Source organism: Nuphar pumila, chromosome 10 (assembly GCF_984573655.1).
Source record: "Nuphar pumila chromosome 10, dmNupPumi1.hap1.1, whole genome shotgun sequence".
Lineage (NCBI taxonomy): Eukaryota > Viridiplantae > Streptophyta > Magnoliopsida > Nymphaeales > Nymphaeaceae > Nuphar > Nuphar pumila.
The window spans coordinates 106,585,620-106,603,427 of record NC_143258.1 but is presented as its reverse complement, the minus strand read 5'-3'; the positions used below and the strand labels follow the sequence as shown (position 1 = coordinate 106,603,427).

General features: G+C 39.3%; 2 protein-coding genes across 2 annotated transcripts; both read right to left on the bottom strand.

The window, feature by feature from the left end:
* Nucleotides 1-475: 475 nt before the first annotated feature.
* On the bottom strand, nucleotides 476-2,264 carry LOC149827797 (putative inactive leucine-rich repeat receptor-like protein kinase At3g03770). The gene is made up of 4 exons (XM_090018575.1): nucleotides 2,129-2,264; nucleotides 1,634-1,767; nucleotides 1,280-1,463; nucleotides 476-798 (listed from the first exon to the last, which is right to left on the bottom strand). Exons 1-4 carry the CDS (start codon nucleotides 2,262-2,264, stop codon nucleotides 476-478), a joined length of 777 nt encoding a protein of 258 aa, XP_089874701.1.
* A 6,953-nt stretch (nucleotides 2,265-9,217) lies between these two features.
* On the bottom strand, nucleotides 9,218-12,128 carry LOC149827796 (uncharacterized). Its single transcript, XM_090018574.1, has 5 exons — nucleotides 11,609-12,128; nucleotides 10,940-11,441; nucleotides 10,565-10,766; nucleotides 9,957-10,421; nucleotides 9,218-9,790 (listed from the first exon to the last, which is right to left on the bottom strand). Exons 1-5 carry the CDS (start codon nucleotides 12,126-12,128, stop codon nucleotides 9,350-9,352), a joined length of 2,130 nt encoding a protein of 709 aa, XP_089874700.1. The 3' UTR covers nucleotides 9,218-9,349.
* Nucleotides 12,129-17,808: the final 5,680 nt, after the last annotated feature.

Sequence of the window (17,808 nt, the reverse complement as noted above, 5' to 3'; positions counted from 1 at the left end):
ACAAACACAATAAGACTACGGTTATTTCTTTCATGGCCCTGAATATGCCAATATCAGCACTGATGCACTGATGATGTCTAAATGCAACTTGTTGTTCCAACAATTATTCAAAGTCCATTTACACAAGACCCTGTAGCCAATATGGGGCTACATCCATGAAACATGGGTACTTCAAAATGCCTAGTTTGCATTATTCTTGCACTTTTAATTCATCCATTGATGAAATCGGTCTTCCTGCGATGATTTCTAGCAGGATAACACCAAAGTCATAAATATCGATCTTAGCCCTTTGTTTATTCCTGGAAAGTAACACCAACGCGGAATCACTAATTCAGCACACAGTCGTGTAAACAAAATGATACAAGTACTCAATCGATATTTTGTGCAGCAAAAAGTTCAAAAATTGGAAAAACCTCCAACGTATAAAACTTGCAGTAAGTATGGACATGCCTAGTGAGGAAAAGCTAACAAGTAATCAATAAGCGTTTGTGTACAGTATACTCAGGCTAAAAACACAACTTCCAGGAGGAGCATAAAAGCAGGACTCAGATGATGTAAAAAGTAACTCAGAACCAACATCAGCTTTTCTGTCAATTACCTCCTTTCTCATGCTCTCAGTCAAAACGGGCAGATTGTTGCTGCTAATTTCATCAACTAGATTTTGATCTAAAAGTATGTTTATAGCTTTTAGATCATTTCCAAAAATTCCTGGTACAATCCCATTGTGCAAAAATTGCAAACCCTTCATTATGCTAATAGCAGCTGATATTCTCTGGGTCCAGTTGAGGTTTTCTCCATCTGCTTCCCATGACAAATTAAACACAAAAAAGATAAACAACCATTGATATTAGACCCCAATATATTCCCAATTTAAAAGACTGCTTCTGCTTTCTTTTTCCCTCTTTTTTTGTTAATATTTTCTATCAAAAAACACCATGAAAAAAACCAACAACATGGTGAACGCCAGTACCAGAAATATTTTCCCGGAGTGTCCCATTAGGCACATATTCAAACACCAGAAAGATACCTCTGATGCTAGAATCGTCAAGGTAATACTTAAAGCAATGTCCAAGAGCACTGACTAAATGACGGTGCCTGAGTTTTGAAATCAGTTCAATAAGGTTAGGCACATATTCAAACACCAGAAAGATACCTCTGATGCTAGAATCGTCAAGGTAATACTCAAAGCAATGTCCAAAAGCACTGACTAAATGACGGTGCCTGAGTTTTGAAATCAGTTCAATAAGGTTAGGCACATATTCAAACACCAGAAAGATACCTCTGATGCTAGAATCGTCAAGGTAATACTCAAAGCAATGTCCAAAAGCACTGACTAAATGACGGTGCCTGAGTTTCGAAATCAGTTCAATAAGGTTAGTGAAATTGGGGGCACTCTGCCTCTTCTTCACTTTCACGCATCTGATGGCAACCAGACAACCATTCCTTAATCTACCTCGGTATATCTGAGACAAAATAAAAACCAAGAGATTCTTGGTTAAGGTGATAACTTTCAGTTTACGGTAAACAATCTTTCTTTTCTTTGTTCTTTGGTAAAAAATGTCCATTGCACACAAATGAATTGCATTTTCATGGGAAGGCAGAAAGTCTAGATGGTGTGCAAGTCAGGACATACCGGCCCAAGGGATCCTTCACCCATAGAACACGATGGTTCAAAGTTCTTAGTGGTTTTTTCAAGTTCCTCTAGTGCGAAGGTTCGATATGGTGGAAGTGCAAGAGCACCCAGCTTCATTGTCTGAGCTATATACCCTTCCAGAACAAGAATATGCACATCAAAATTGTGATCACAAATAACAAAGCATCCTTAAAAACTTCGTTGCAACACAAGCAAACAACCAAGAGAACCAATAAACTGGATTTGCCAATCCATATGTTTAAGTGAAGAAATGCTTACAACACCAAAAAATCAAGAATAGACAAAATAATATTAAAAAAGAAAATTGAATGAGTAATCGTTTACAAGCAAATTATGCACAGAAAGAAAAAATGAATCCCTAATGATCGCAAACTAGAAAAGATCAAGATAGAATGAAAGCAGAAAAAAAAATCATTCACGAAAGAAATGCCAAAACCTAACCAGTTCGGGCACATACTCAATTTCTTCCTTCACCAGTTCGGCGACGAGTCAGGAGGATCGAGCGAGCCATGGACGAGATGGAGTTTGTCGGTGGGTTCGAACCCTCGCCCTGGCCGCCGCTCTGGTGATGCAGGGTGTTCTGCGAAGAAGACGAAGAGGAGGAGGACATCGCTCCCGATTGCCAGAACGGCATCCGGAAGATGTTCCACACCTTCCCTTCCGTCGGAGACTTTGGATCCACGACCGCCATAACGAAGCAAATTCGGTTCTCCGACGAGGTCTCAGTCCATGAGAAAGCGGTTTTCCGGCAACCGACAAAGTCCTCCGACCAGAGAAGAAGAAAGAAGGGGAAGAAGAAAAAGGTGGGGAAGATGGGAAGAGGAGGGATGTCGGCCGGCTGCGGATGGGGAAGGGGAGGAGGCGTCACGGCGGCAGTGAGGAAGCCGATTTGGGGGTAATAAGAGAGAGAAAGAGAGACAGAGAAAGGGAGGGAGAATTCCCCGCCTAGATGGGCCTTTATCCAAAAATAGCGACACTTAGCCACCGAAAAAATCCATCGCCAATTGGTTGTTAATTAGCGATGAATTTGTGACGAAAAACAATTATTGTGAATCCATCGTTAAGTTGCAACTGAGTTTGAGCCATGATTTTTTTATTGTAAATCCGTCGCCAATTAGTGATGAATTTGCAACTGAATTTTTTCTGTCGTTAATTTCACAAAATATTTCAAATTTTAGTGACAGATAATTTTCTTTCACTAATTCATCACAAATTTGACACAAATTTTTTTTTTTGCAAATTTTAGTAGCTAATTAGCATTTTTCTTGTAGTGTGACTGGTTATCAATTTAAAAAAAATCAACAATATACTCAAATCATTCGAGATTAGTCTTCACATACACTCAGTTCAAATAAATAGCAAAGATCACAAGCATGACACATGTATTGGAGTTCGTGCAACCCAACGTGAGAACAAGAAGACGCAGAAAATTATGCTTCTTTCCGAAAGCGGTTTCTAAAGCTCAGCGCACAGTCCAGAACCCAGTTGAATGCAGATTCAAACACAGGGACTGACAGACGCTGGTCCGTAATAACGTGGACATCCGCCAAGGTGAAGCTTAGGGCGTATGTGATACCCAGCTGCCACGAGAGATCACAAATCGTGACAACACCACTTGCTGGTAAATGGACGAGTGTGTTGGCTACCGAAACAAACTGTCTAAACGACAAGACACCAAGAACGAGAATATCCGGAACAGGTTTGGTCAAACACTAATAGTTTTTTTTCAATACCAAGCATATATGCACTATTGATCCTCAAACAGATTGCTGGATTAAAAGATAACACACACTGATTTTTGTTTCAGTCACACACCATAAAAACTCACATAGCAGTTGGCATTCGAATGCAAGAGTTAAGATCAGAACCGTTGTTTTCTTTATGACATATCATACAGCAAATTATATTGACTACTTGGTCAAGCAAACAGGTCACACAACGTTCGTTTCAGCCAACGCTTCAAAGCTTGCTCACGGTCACCCGTCCAGCACAAATCAAATGTTATGGGAACGATCCATAATGGTATGCAAACGCATACGAGTCAACAGCAACCGTCCACCAATCACCGAGAAACTATAATTGACTGGTTCGTACTCCACTCATAAGTTGGTGCAACAATGAAGGTGAGCTGTGGCGTCCACGATGACCGAGAAGCTCATAGTGACAGCCAAGGTTCTCCAAGCGGCTCCACTCGGCTGGTCCTCACAAGAACACGCCAACAAAAGATATAGCTAGCCTCAAAACTTCGCCTGAAATGACGTCAACAGCAAGGGCGTCCTAGGTGCTTCAGCTGGGACGACCCCAACTCGTGTACACCAAGAAATGAGCCTCAAGTTCACCAAGGGTCACGAGTTCTAAAAAATAAATTGTAGGTTGACGATTTTTAGGGTTCTTCTTCTTCCCAAACTCACATTTTTTCCATGTTTCTTCCTTCTTTCTTTTTTAGAATATTTTTCAATATTTGAGAAAAAAACTATTTTTTTGTTTTTTGTGTTGGAATGGTTTTAAACGTGGAGGAGTTGTAGCATGGCCTCTCATTGGCCATAAGGGAGGCCGCCTCCTTGGTGGCGAAGGAGGAGCCAACATTCAAAATGTTTGTCCTATTCTCCTCCCACGTGGTCAATGAGGAGCCACTAAACTCGTTAGGAGTGGATCTCTTGGTCAAAACCTACATCCCAACCCAATGACACTTGAGGTGAGGTGACTAGCCCTTGGTTGAACACTTAGGTGACCACCTCCTTCAAGGCCCAATCGAAATAGACGACTTGTTTAAGTAGGTCTCTTTCTAAAATTGAATTCAAATATGGATCTAAAAAAAAAATCTATGGACCTACTACACCCTCTATTACCACAAAATGAATCTTACAAGATACTAAAACAATCTGGATATAGCCGTAAGATCTTGCACCAATCAAAAAATAAAAAAATAAAAATAAAATAAAAATATTGCAACATTATTCGAGGTCCCAAAATTTATAAAATAAGAACTAAATACAAAGAATGAATTTTTTGAGATATATTATGCAAAATTCTCATAAAATTATTATGGGTAAAATTATCAAAATACCCTTAGGTCTCAAATTGGCCAAAATGGATCGGTAACGGGTCGGGTAACTTTGGTCTTGCATTTTGCATCAAAATTTTGGATTTGGATCTCGCTCCCACTCCTCGCATGTGGGACATGGATCTCGATGGTTTTGCATCAATATGATCATAAGGTTTTTTTTTTAAGGTTAAATGATGCAAGACCCTATCATTGGCAATGCTCCAATCAAACTAAATACTAGGTAGCACGTTTGAGGGTAAGCACAAATGTGTATTAGCCAACTAGAATCAAGTTCAAAATAGTGCCAACTAGGGGCAAAAACCCTTTATCACATGAATAAAAAATACAACAGAAATATTTGTTTTACGGGTGTGTAAAAACATCTTCACTATTCCATAAATCAATTTATGTCATTCATTAAATAAAAAAATTATTTATAAAACCAGTCTCAAAGAAAATAAACAATCATGCAAGCAAAAGTTTTCAGGATTCAAATATTTAGTTCACATGGCACCACCACAACATCCCGCAACCGCTCCAATTCATTCACTCATTATCTGTATATTATAAATTGTAGGAGGTCAAACTTTAACGAGTATCAATAGAAAACACACTAACAATGCATTTATACACATTACTAAGCATACATGTACATGCAATCAACAATCTTTCATAACTTATACCACACAATTCAGTAATCATGATGCATTTAACTGAATAACTACAATAGTTAAATTAAGGAAACATATTATCAGAAAATATCACAATTAAACATCAACATCATCAAACACATGTTCTCAACACAAATATAATAATAAAAGTAACTACATAATTGAAAAGTGAACATACTCAACTAATGCATCGATTCTCTTGTTTACCAACTCTATGAAGTATGCGAAGGGTATACCATATACTCAACCCAAACTACTCAAGGTTTATTATGCTATGTGTTTTAATTTACTTGAATGACTGACTGAGCCAGAAACCCATTGGGGGCAGTCCACGACAAAGAAAAGCTTTCACCAGTGGCACTTCAAACAACTAGGTTGTACAACCTACAATTTTGCAAAATAAGAGACATACCACCTAGTTCATATGGTAGTTCCGACCTCCTAACTCCGAGGACTGGGGATCAATGAGTTGTCTTGCTCTAAAAAATAACTCATAGAAGGGGTCTTCTAAGTTTGTACCACCTACTCTCTCCAAGGTGGACCTGTGATCTCTCGTAATATCTATCATTTCAAGGTAGACTCAAAATCCTGCAATTTTGGTAACATACACCCTTTCACAATATACCCAAAAATTGCAAAGTGTGGGGTTAGCTTTATTAAGGTCATAGATCAGTGCAACTTATTCACATGGGTACTTTATCTCATTCAGTATATACTCGATTCTCTTTCAAAACCAATGCTCAACATGAACTAATGATGAAACATGTGCATACATATTATTTTCACAGTCTCATGCACAAACATCACATGACATACTTTATTGGTATTAAATTATATGCCATGTGCATATTCACATCATGTTAGACTTTATCATTAGCATATGTATATCATAACACCATATGCAAACATCGCATCATAAGCATAATATGGGCACATGTTGTACATCACAACACTCTATGCATTTACAAACATGTGTACCTTGCATCCCCCTGATAGTCCTGCGATGGCACTCCATCACAGCAATTGAAGCATATAATCATATTTAGAAGCCAAAAATGAATAACCAGTTGCTATTGGGTCCCTTTGATATCCGCACAAGCTGGATTTTATCTTGATTCTTGGAGAATGGCTCTCCTCCTTCCACCACAGAAGCCTAGGAACATGTAGCTCCAGTTGGGGACTCATCACTACCTGCAACTGGTAGGGATTTGTCAGGAGGCAGAGGCAGAGGCAAAGGCGAAGGAGGGGTGGCAGATGTTCACCGCAGGGGAGAGGGTTAGATTCCATCATGTTTCTCACTCGAGATTCGCCTCTAGGGAGTTAGTATGAATAATAATAGTTATTGAAGATCATAGGATGTGATTTAACCAAACAGGTTTGCTACAGTCCACCATATATATATATATATATATATATATATATATATGAGTGGCAAAAAAGTGACTACCAAAGTTAGGAGCCTCCCACGAACAGACAGAGGTAAGGGTGTTTTTCATAAATTTGACCCTGCAGGTGGATTCAACATGGTTGATTTGTAAGAAAATGATACTTGGATTATGTTTTTTGATGGAAAAATATCAAATTTTTAGCTTGAATATTTATGAAATTCATCATCAATTTTCAAACCTTATAAAAACCAACCCATGAATCGGAATTGGCTGATAAAAAATCTCTTACTATAAAGTCAGCATATACAATGCATGCGTATGGTTAGGCTGGTGGTAGGGATATTTGAGTCAAGTAGGCAGCTATACCCTACTCATATGTATATATATATAGGGTTAAAAACTAGTTGAATTTAACCTTAGATATGGATTCACCCTTATTAAAATAACTAAAATGCCATTAAAAAATAATATTTTTGAAAATGCATGATTACTTTTTGAAGCCGAAAAGGTAAATTTGATAGGTTCATAAAGTTAAAAGGTATTTGACTTTTCAATTTTTCTCAAGTTGGTAAGACCTATAATGCACAAAAAAGTAACCTATTTTAAAAAATATCATTCTTTTAAAAGTAATGCAATCATTTTAGTAAGGTTAAATCATAAGTTAAATACAATTAGTTATATATATATATATATATATTCACCCACAATGGAAAACAGTAGGTGCTTACTAATGTTAAGAGCATTTCGCAGTGTTTCCACAAATTTAACCCAGTAGATGTGTTTGGCATGGTCGATTTGGTAAAAATGACACTTGCATCATGTTTATTGATGAAAAATGTGAAATTTTCAGCTTCAACATCGATTTTCAGGCCTTATAAAAAACCTAACCACGTATCGTTTTTTGGAGTGCTCTGCAATGACGTTTATTGTATTTGTTCCTTGGTTATTGTATTTGTTCGTCATTGCATTGTATGTAGGGGTGGCAATCGGGTCGGGTTGGCGGGTTGGCGTGTCAGCATACCTCAACCCGAACCCGACCCATTTATTAAACGGGTCGGCTGTGGCAAACATGAACCCGACCCGTTTAATAAACGGGTAACCCAACACGACCCGCCAATCCATTTAATAAATGGGTTGGGTCGGGTAAACGGGTTTTCAGGTTCGCGGGTCAGGTTGGCGGGTTGACGGATCGGGTAGGCAGGTTGGCGGGTCGGGTTGACGGGTTGACGGGTCAGGCAGACGGGTTGACCTACCCGCCTAACCCGTTTATTAAACGGGTCAGCCGGGTTGGCGGGTTGGCATACCCCCAACCCGAACCCGACCTGTTTAATAAACGGGTTACGCGAGTCGACCCGTTTATTAAACGGGTTGGCTTAAGCCCAACCCGAACCCGCCTAAGAGGCGGGTTGGTGGGTCTTGTCAGAAATTGCCACCCCTAATTGTATGTGTACAGAAGGCTCTGCAATGACGAAAATAATCTTTAAAAACAAGAAAAACGTTTATTAAGAGTTTGAACTATTTTGTTTCATCAATAGTTTGAAATGAATGGTTGGCTTGATGATAGAATGTGGGTTCCAAGTCTATGATGTATCCTGAATCCTTGGGATGCATTTCTGTTTTCATATAAAGACTTCTTTAAAAAAAATCAAGATATTCAAGATGATTTTGTTTAGGGCAATTACATTGATATTTTGTTAAAAAGAAAAAATGTCAATAAATTCTTGATAATTTTAAAATATCACAATTTTGTTGTTTCAACAAGTTTTCAATAAATATATTTCTAGAAGCAAAATTTCAGAAAATTTTCCATTAACTTTTTTTATATATTTTATGTTTTGGTTCTTTTTTTTAGTGTGCTTGATTCCTTGGCTCTGCAATCATCGATCGTGTTGAGATCCCTAGATCTTTGGTTTGAAGCTCCCCCTGCCGGGTTTTGGATCAAATAATAATGAAAATCAGCCTCTGATTTTCAGTGTTTTGCACCAAATGCCAAATTTCCTAAAATTGTTTTGAATGGGGGATTTAGCATCTGACCCTTGATCCACCAAGATGGGTAGATATTGAAAATCACCATGACCAGATTCCCCTCCCTCTCCACTCTCTACTCAATTGGATTAGAAACCAGTTGGGTTTTTTTTATGGATCTCAGTTCCTCAGGTCTTAGATCTCTTGTTTGCTTGAGAGTTAGATCTGGTGCATGCCCGATCCCAAATTTTACAAGGGCAATTAAAGGCACCCTAAAATTCTTTGTTTTTTTTGTTATCAATATTTCCCAAAGAAATTGAGAAAATTGCACATGTTGAAAAAACTCATTGCAAGTAAATTGCTACTTCAAACTTTTGTCACGCCGATCAGATATTGAGTGATAGGAATTAAGCCAAACAGAGCAACAATAAAAGCAGTGGATGTAACGCAAAACCCTGCTAATAATTATTGATGAATCCTTTTCTAAATTATTGTATTAGACGTACAGAACATTCAAGCAAACAAACAACAAGCTCCTGGTAGGTCATCAAGACGATAACCTTCATGAGCATTCCCACAAGTACTATCAATAAATAATCAACCAACTTAAGAGCACTGTGTCAAGTCAAATCCTAAAGAGGATGAGGTCTAGATCGACGTCTTGGGGTATGCGACGTCTAGAGGGCAACTTTGGAAGCGATTTGGCAATAAACCTTGCATTCTCGAGATAGGTTGCATACTTTTGCTCGAGCCCAGCTATTGCGGCATTTGGATTGGTGGTGGTGGTAGCTGATCTTACACCATAAGTGTGGTTGTGAACTGTCCTAATGCCCACGGCCATGAAGTTATTGAAGGCAAGCGCTCGCTCTTCTCCGACCATGTTCTTCATGGAGCTCTTCCTGAACGTCCAATCACCGGTCTTCCAGTTGAAGTGGTAGAGAGGGAGAAATCGCTGACCGTAAATGGCGACAAACTCAATGGCAGCAAGGATGAACTCAAATTCTTCTTCAGATATGTAATAGGTGAAGCTGATCCTCGTCCATCCAGGTTTCAGCCCATTATATCCCTGAAAATATGTTATGCCCAATCATTTTGAATAATTCAGATGCTCTCCCATGATCTTCCTCAGTTTCAAAGATCATTAATTCAGGAGAAAAAGAAGTGTAAGAATGCTTTGAAATTCATCATTTGGGAGCCTTTAAGAACTAAAGATGATTGTTTACAAAAAATACCTTTTCGATTGCAGAGCGGAAGGCAAGGGACTGCTCCTTGTCGACATTGAGCAGGGTGTGACCATAGGGACCAGCACAAGCACACCCACCACGGGCTTGGATGCCGAAGAGATCGTTCAGTAGCTTCGTGACAAACCGACCGTGGAGAGGCTTGTCCCTCACCATGACTCTCTCCCTCCACATGAACGCCCCTGATTCATCACCAGATGTACCCAAAGAAGTCGTGTAGACCAAGAAGGATACAATGGGTTGACGTTTCGCCTTGGTGTTTCCAAGAACGCTGATGTTGGGATTGGGCAGAAGCCTCTCAAGTGCGTGTTCAATCCACAGGCTCTCCTGGATGTCGATGAGGTGATAACCCATGTACTCCTTCACCCAGAACGCCAGGGCAGCTCTCACCTTTTGAACTATAGCAGGAGTTCCTGCATCTTCTCTCTCTTCTATGTCCTCATAGTACAAAGTGTCCTAAACAAATAAGAGAGGTAATTTAGAAACCAATTAGATCATGAATAGGAATGAATAGGATGGATAGGATAGACTATGAATATGTAATTATTCTTAGGAGGAATAATTAAGGTATGTCAAGCGACAACTAGTTAGTTGCATACCTTCTCATTGAAACCGTTGACAAAAGCTACGGTCCCTCCACCACAGGTGGAAGGTGGCGCAGATCTCAAGTAATAGAGGGACTTGCTCATGAGCAGTATCCCTGGTGTCCCGGGCCCACCTACGAACTTGTGGGGGCTCAAGAAGACTGCATCATACCCTTCAAGCTCTCCAGATCGCATGTCGATTTGTGCATAAGGCCCACTGTCAAAAGAAAGCCAACAAGATAAAGCTTAATATTAGCTATTGTCTTTGGAATTCCTTAATTCTAGATAGAGACGGTAACAATATATATATATATATATATATATATATATATATATATATATATATATATATAGAGAGAGAGAGAGAGAGAGAGTACAAGTTTTACATACCTTGCAGCAAAGTCAAAGCAGGCAAAAGCACCGTGTTCGTGCAGGAGCCGAGCTATGGCTAGAGTGTCTGTGTAGATTCCGGTGACGTTGCTGCAAGCAGAGAAGGAGCCCAGCAAGGGACGGTTGGCATATTTGGGCGACTCCAACTCCCTGCGAAGCATCTCCATGTCCACCAGTCCGTCACGGTCCACTCCCACCTCCACCACCTCTGCTAGGCTTTGCCGCCAAGATAGGAGGTTGGAGTGGTGCTCGTAGGGCCCCACGAAGACCACCCACCTCTCCCCTGGCCTGAGGGACTTTACCACCCTCGACCTCATGGTGGAGGGTACAGCTATTCCCATCACCTCCTGCAGCCTCTTGATGGCGGCCGTCGTCCCCGACCCACAGAAGAGGAGGGCATCGTCATCTCCTCCTCCCATGCAGCTCTTTATGTACTTGGCCGCCTCGTGCACCATCTTGGTTGTTCGGTGCCCAACGAAGCTGTCATCCGTGTGAGTGTTGCCTATTTTCAACCAACATTGGTTGCGTTATTAAGGAGTTTTCACAACAATTCTCTTACTAACAATTTTTCCATATCATAATTGCAAATCTCATTCTCGAGAAAATATTGTCAATGAATAATCTCACTTTATTTTGCAAAATAATAGAGGTAAAATAGTAAGCACTTACCATAAAATGGTAACACATTCTCGATGATGTAATTTTCGATATGGTGCAAGCACCTCCCCGAAGCCGTATGGTCAGCATAGGTAAGAAGACGCTTTCCAAAGGGAGTATCAAACTCCACATCGTCCCCAACCAGTTGAGAACGAAGCCAAGCACATTTCTCATCGATGCTCTTGCTACCATCAACCACACCCTCGTGAAGCACCCTGAAGGATTCAGCACGATACCGGAGATCGTCAGCTTCCTGTTGTTCATCGGTGACCACAGACGAACTCCCATCATCATCATCATTTACATGGCCAAACTGAGTCATGTTAGATGGTTTATTCAACCTCCATTTACCCACATTCACGCTCTCCTTCTCCTTCTCTTTGATGTTCTTGTTGACATAGCTCTTGGGCAACATGGAAGTCTTCTCCAATCTCATATCACCATCTTCAAAACGGTTAGTACTGTAGCCAATACTACTGCTGCTTTGGCCAAGGTTGGGCTCAGGGAAGATGAGAAGGGGACCCGAAGACATGATCGTGGCGGCACAACGGATAAGAGTCTTAGAGAGAGAGAGAGAGAGAGAGAGAGAGAGCTGGGTTAATTAAGTAGCAGATGTGAAGTTAAGAGGGATAGATGGAAGGCTTCCTTCTTTGTAATTCATGTTGCTCCCCAGCATGTGTTTATATAGGTATGGTGAAATTAGGGGTGGACTTGGAGGGCCGTGTCCTTAGTTAAATTCCCGACTGTGTTACCTTATTGTTATGGGCACCCTGTTGTGGACCGGACCCGGTCAGTCAATTAAGTCATGCAGCTTGTACACACGGTTGTTTTAATAAACGGTATTTGGCAATGACTTTTCAAAGTAGGCATCAGCCTTAGACTTGGCTAAGGCGAGACTTCTATAATTATTTTTTTATGTTTAGGCTATCATTGAACGGGTCAAGAAGATTGGCTTCAGTGGTTTTTATAACCGCGTGTGTGTGGTCTTTTAGGAGGCATTTGTTCCACACCACTTTCTATGAAAGAAGCCTTCTTTCTTATGAAAGATGGTCTCTTTCTCGCCAAACTTGAGATGAACACTCCCCTGATAAATAGGTGGCGCGGGCCCACTTGTTAAATGAGTCCAATGTGTGTGTGTGTGTGTGGGGGGGGGGGGGGGGGGGGGCTTCCGGGAACGATTGTCACTCCGGTTCATCCCTTTCGTGGAAAAGTGGCCATCCCCTGTGGTATCAAACACGCCCTTATGCCTCCTGATCGGGATGGACCTGTCCACCATTCAAGATTGTCTCTCCTACTTGTCCCCTGCAGCCCTGTTGTGGGGAGGGGGGAGGGGCGGTCCTTAATTCCCCCAGCTTCTTCAATCAAATGGAGGAAAAAAAATTATACTTCATAAGGAGCTGGCCTTCGCAAGACTGAATGAAAGAGATTTTAAGTGAGAAACTGGTAATTAGAAGACAATTAAAAGTGCAACGATTCTTGCAAATACACCTCGAGTCTTTGGTGGTCTTGGATGACTATACACCTGCTTGGTCTACCTCAAATAGACTCCATGACTTACCAAGAATCTTGTCACAAATTTGATGGGCCTGCCTTGGCAGGCATGCCTATACCTGCGAGGACTTGATAAGTGAATAGGTGCCATATGATGCCAATAAGCCTTTGTTCATCATGGTCACAAATATCACAAAGATTTTGAAATATTATTGCAATATCCAATTATTCAAAAGTTTCGGTTCTTATGCATGTGCTCTACTAAATAAACTAGTAGAATACATCTGTGGTGAATAATCTGAAAAACATGCAATAAAAAGTCAAAAGAAAATGGTGTCTACTAGGTAGTGATGGTACTATTGGTAGTACCAGAACTTACATACGCAAACACGCACACACACACTCACACTTGGTTTAACACATCCAACATGGTAAAACAATGACTTGTTGCCAAATGACACTTCCTGTTAGCAAGTTTATAGAGGGTATTGTTAACGCAATTAGCTGAGATACACAAGATCACAGAGTGAACCACAAGTGTTTGGGCTAATTAACCAAACAATGACGTTCTTATTACAAATCATAAAGTACATTTTATAATTTAGGGAAACATCAAATTTCATCATGTACAATGGAATGAACTCATATAAGAATTTTTGCATAGGGCATATATTTGCAAAAGAAGACAATCTCCACTCACTCACGAGAACAAATGACATCTCATGATTTGTTGATTCTCTTCACTCAAAACCCTTTTTGGTAGTTAGGTGTAACCATAATTGTGATATGTTATGTCACAATGACACACCATTTCGCGGATATGTTCTTAATGACACAAGCAAACATGTTGGAAGGACGTTCGAGTGGTTCTCAAGACTGGAAGACAGTCTGCAAATAAGACGAAGGTGTGCTTTTCTTTAATATTTGATTCCTTCCTTAGAAAGCAACCTCTGAAAAACTTGCCTAAGAGACTAGACAATTCTCAAGGGGGAGGGGATGATGCAGTCTCAATTTCTACAAACCTACCTCCTGATCCAAAGGATGCAGACCAAATCTCAAGTGACCCTGAACCAGCTCCTAGGGTCTATAAGACGTAAATAGATCCCCTAAAAGCCAATCTGGATTCATTTGATGTTGCTCCAAGCTCCAAGTTTCAGATGCTACAAGCCACCTAAACCATCGTGAGACACATGTCACATCAACTATCACCTCATCGATGCAACCATCTCAATAATTGGGGCTCACACTTGAACATCCCCTTATAAAGAGCCTTGAAGGAAAGTGGGGCCCACATGAGGCACACCCTCTAGAAGCCTCCAATGAAGGGCGAGTTGGCCTCCCCTCTATGCACCCCCCCCCCCCCCCAAGAATCATTAACCTCCTCCCCCTGTGGGCTCTCTCTTTATTGGGTGTGTCTCACTCCTCTGTCTCTCTTCTATGGCCTCAAGGCCCTCTTCCTCTAAGATCGGACACTACTAGAATTCTATGGATTAGCGACAAACGCTATCTGATGCTAATTCATCACAAATCCATCGTTGAACTTTTTAGCAATGGATTGACGATGGCTTAGCAATAGATAGCGTCTGTTACAATTCCTTGGTCGCTAATTAGCGATAAAAACTGATTTGTCACTACTTTCATCGCTAATTTGTGATGGATTAGCGAATGTTATGATCCGTCGTGAGTTCATCGCTAAATAAATACTGATTTGGTTTTTGAGACAGATAGATATTCGTCCTAATCTGTCGCTATTTGCGATGGATATTATTCATCACCAAATATCGTCGCCATTTTGCGACTAAATTTCTTCAGAAAATCCATCGCTGAATATTAGTGACAGATACTATCTGTCGCTAATCCCTCACAAAATTTTAAAAAAAATAAAACAAATTTGTTTGAAATATAAATATCGAGAAAAAATTTCTCGTTATACAATTTATATAACTTGTGTATAAAAGACAAAGTACACATAAAAAATACATATACAAAGTAGGTGAAACAAATTTAACAAGTAGGTGAACATATACAAAGAGTTTTGTTTGAAACAACAAGTACGTGAAGCAAATTCAACACATGAAGTTACTCCTCGCCAAGATTTGGAGCATCATCCTCTTTATTGTCTCGATCTGCCCCTCCATCCATTCCTCCATCATCTCCTCTACGTTGATCATCTCCAGCATCCTACAAGAGAACCAAAATGTTAGTATTGATAAACAAAATATAATAAAATAAAGTATATACAATGCACCTAATCTAAGGCAATCAAAGTAACATGGCTTAATGACACATAGACTAGCAATAAAGTTAAAGACATTAACAGAATTCAGAGGCCAACAAACAGTACATGTAGAGTCTCTAAAAACTAATGACATAATAAAATATTATAGGCATATATGTATTGAAATCTAATGACATGAAACTAATGACATGAAACTTTAGATATGTATTGAAATAAACGTTATATGTACCTGACGGGCACCAAAGCTCATGTTAAAGATAGAAGTGTTCCCATGTCCCCAAAAAAGTTTCACAACTCAGTATGGATAAGGTTGGGAATCACTTCATGTAAAAAGTCATACATTGTGTCCTGAAAAAGCTGGCAGACACCATCCCAAGAAATAGGAGGATCAATCGAACGCTGAGAGTTGATGCTGGTGAGAGAACTCTGAGAGCCCTGGCTGGAGAAGGCAACAACTATTGTGGTGTTCATATTACCCCTAAACCCGAACATACGACATTTTTTGGGTTTACCAGTTGCAGTCACTCATGCTACAAAATCAAAAGATGGATGTTGAGTAGAGTCACCGCCATATCGCTCTACCATCTGTTGCTCGTATGACTTCTACAAAGTAATGATTACAATATGAATTAAGAATTATAATGTTTATGATAATGTAATTCATGGTAACTTATATATTACAATGTTTATTAATACAATAAATATATACCATTGTCGCTCTCACCTTTTCTGATAGGAACTTTCCCATGCTCTTACATTTATGTGTTTCAACAAATATATTCTTGTAAGGCACATGGTTTCCTTTTTCAGCTTTCTGCAAGGTTAAATGATAAAAAAATTAATTAGAAAGTATGCAGAAATACTTATAAATTTGATAATATATATATATATGTATGTATATATATATATTGATAAGTTACCATTTTCTTCTAGTGGGTCCCAAAAGTCTTAGAACCATTTGTGTGTAGATGGGCATCAGGCATCTTTGCTTGGTTCTGTGCAGCCTTTACTGAGCAGTTTCAAAATTCATGGCTCGCCCACTTGTTGTACATTGCATCCCCATAATCTTTCCTAATAGTAGAAGGGTCATGGCCCTTCCACTGCAGTAGATCATTTATCCCACCGGCTGCTTTTATTGTTGCAGTCTTTATATTGTCAAGCATGTCGGTAAATTGACTGGCAGTCACCTTCTACCATACTAGCCTTGAATCATGCTCCTCATTCGCAGTTGCAAAGCAATTTGAAGCCTATAAATAATTTTAGAAAGTTAGTACACATGACTAACAAAAAATTAAATATGAAATACATTAGCTATGATAAACAATTATATACCATGAATGAGGATCATAATCTGTCCAACACCTTCTTCGGGTACTCTTTACATTGAGCGACTGGTCTTGAAAGATGCTGAACTAGTGACTTCCTAATTTCTCGAATCACTTCTTGTGGCTCGAACCTTGCGCTGCATATGAATTGGTATACATTAACAATCGACTATCGATATACACTATTTATAAGATAAGTATTGAACAAGTGACAATGAATTACTTACGGTCGACTATCGATATATACTATTTCAATGAGTCATCGTGTGTCAGACTGAGAAGACTCAGCATTCGTACGACTCTCTTGGACTGTTGTACAAAATAAGAAAATCCATATACACATTTTATCTACATGTTGAGTAAATAACTTTAATCATTATGGAACTATACATACCAACTGGTGTTGACTCGTGATGTGTATGAGAAGCTGGTGTAGATGGGTCATGTGCAGACAAAACATCATCTATAGAATAATGAGTTAGAAATTCACACAATGCACATTTAAACTAATAAAGTATATAATTATTTAAATGATATACCTATCAAAGTTGTACGTGAAGACGAAGGCTGAGACTGGTGATCACTGAGTTGGGATCTTATAAAGATGATTAATAAGTAATAATTTTTATATCAACATTAATGTTTATATTTAAATATAACACAAAGACATCTACCTAATGTTGTCCCATGACCTCCACTTGGTCCTCGACCACTGCGACCTCCATGAACCATATTCTAACAAATAAAAATGTTATTTGGATCAGTTACCATGGTCCTATAAGAGGAAAAATGATGAAACTTCTCTACCTGAAACTCTATGATGTATACATAAAAGTGTCAGAAACCCCGTTTTACGAAAGAAAATCTATAGGAAAGAATTAATTCTCAAAAGAGAAAAAGAAAATATAGGATGTAACACTTCGTATCTTAAACAAATACATGAAAGCTTGCAGTAAATCCTAGAACTTTCATTAGAAGTTTGACATTGTTCTATCTATGATTAATGATTACCTTTCTTACTATTGAATTAATATATTTATATTGTTCTTTGCTAGCAGACTGAAGCTTTTTTTTAACATTTTTTTATTGCTTCATGCATGTGGCCAAATAATCATGTTAAACAGGTTTTTTTTTTGTTCCTTTGAGGTATATGTGAT

Excerpts from the sequence above, each read along its gene's own strand:
- LOC149827797 (XM_090018575.1), bottom strand. The coding sequence starts at position 2,264 with ATGTCCTCCTCCTCTTCGTCTTCTTCGCAGAACACCCTGCATCACCAG. Across the intron at positions 1,768-2,128 it reads CCTGACTCGTCGCCGAACTG|GGTATATAGCTCAGACAATG; the intron begins GTGAAGGAAGAA and ends TTGTTCTGGAAG. Across the intron at positions 799-1,279 it reads TGACGATTCTAGCATCAGAG|ATGGAGAAAACCTCAACTGG; the intron begins GTATCTTTCTGG and ends CATGGGAAGCAG.
- LOC149827796 (XM_090018574.1), bottom strand. The coding sequence starts at position 12,128 with ATGTCTTCGGGTCCCCTTCTCATCTTCCCTGAGCCCAACCTTGGCCAA. Across the intron at positions 11,442-11,608 it reads GAATGTGTTACCATTTTATG|GCAACACTCACACGGATGAC; the intron begins GTAAGTGCTTAC and ends GGTTGAAAATAG. Across the intron at positions 10,767-10,939 it reads TGCTTTGACTTTGCTGCAAG|TGGGCCTTATGCACAAATCG; the intron begins GTATGTAAAACT and ends TTCTTTTGACAG.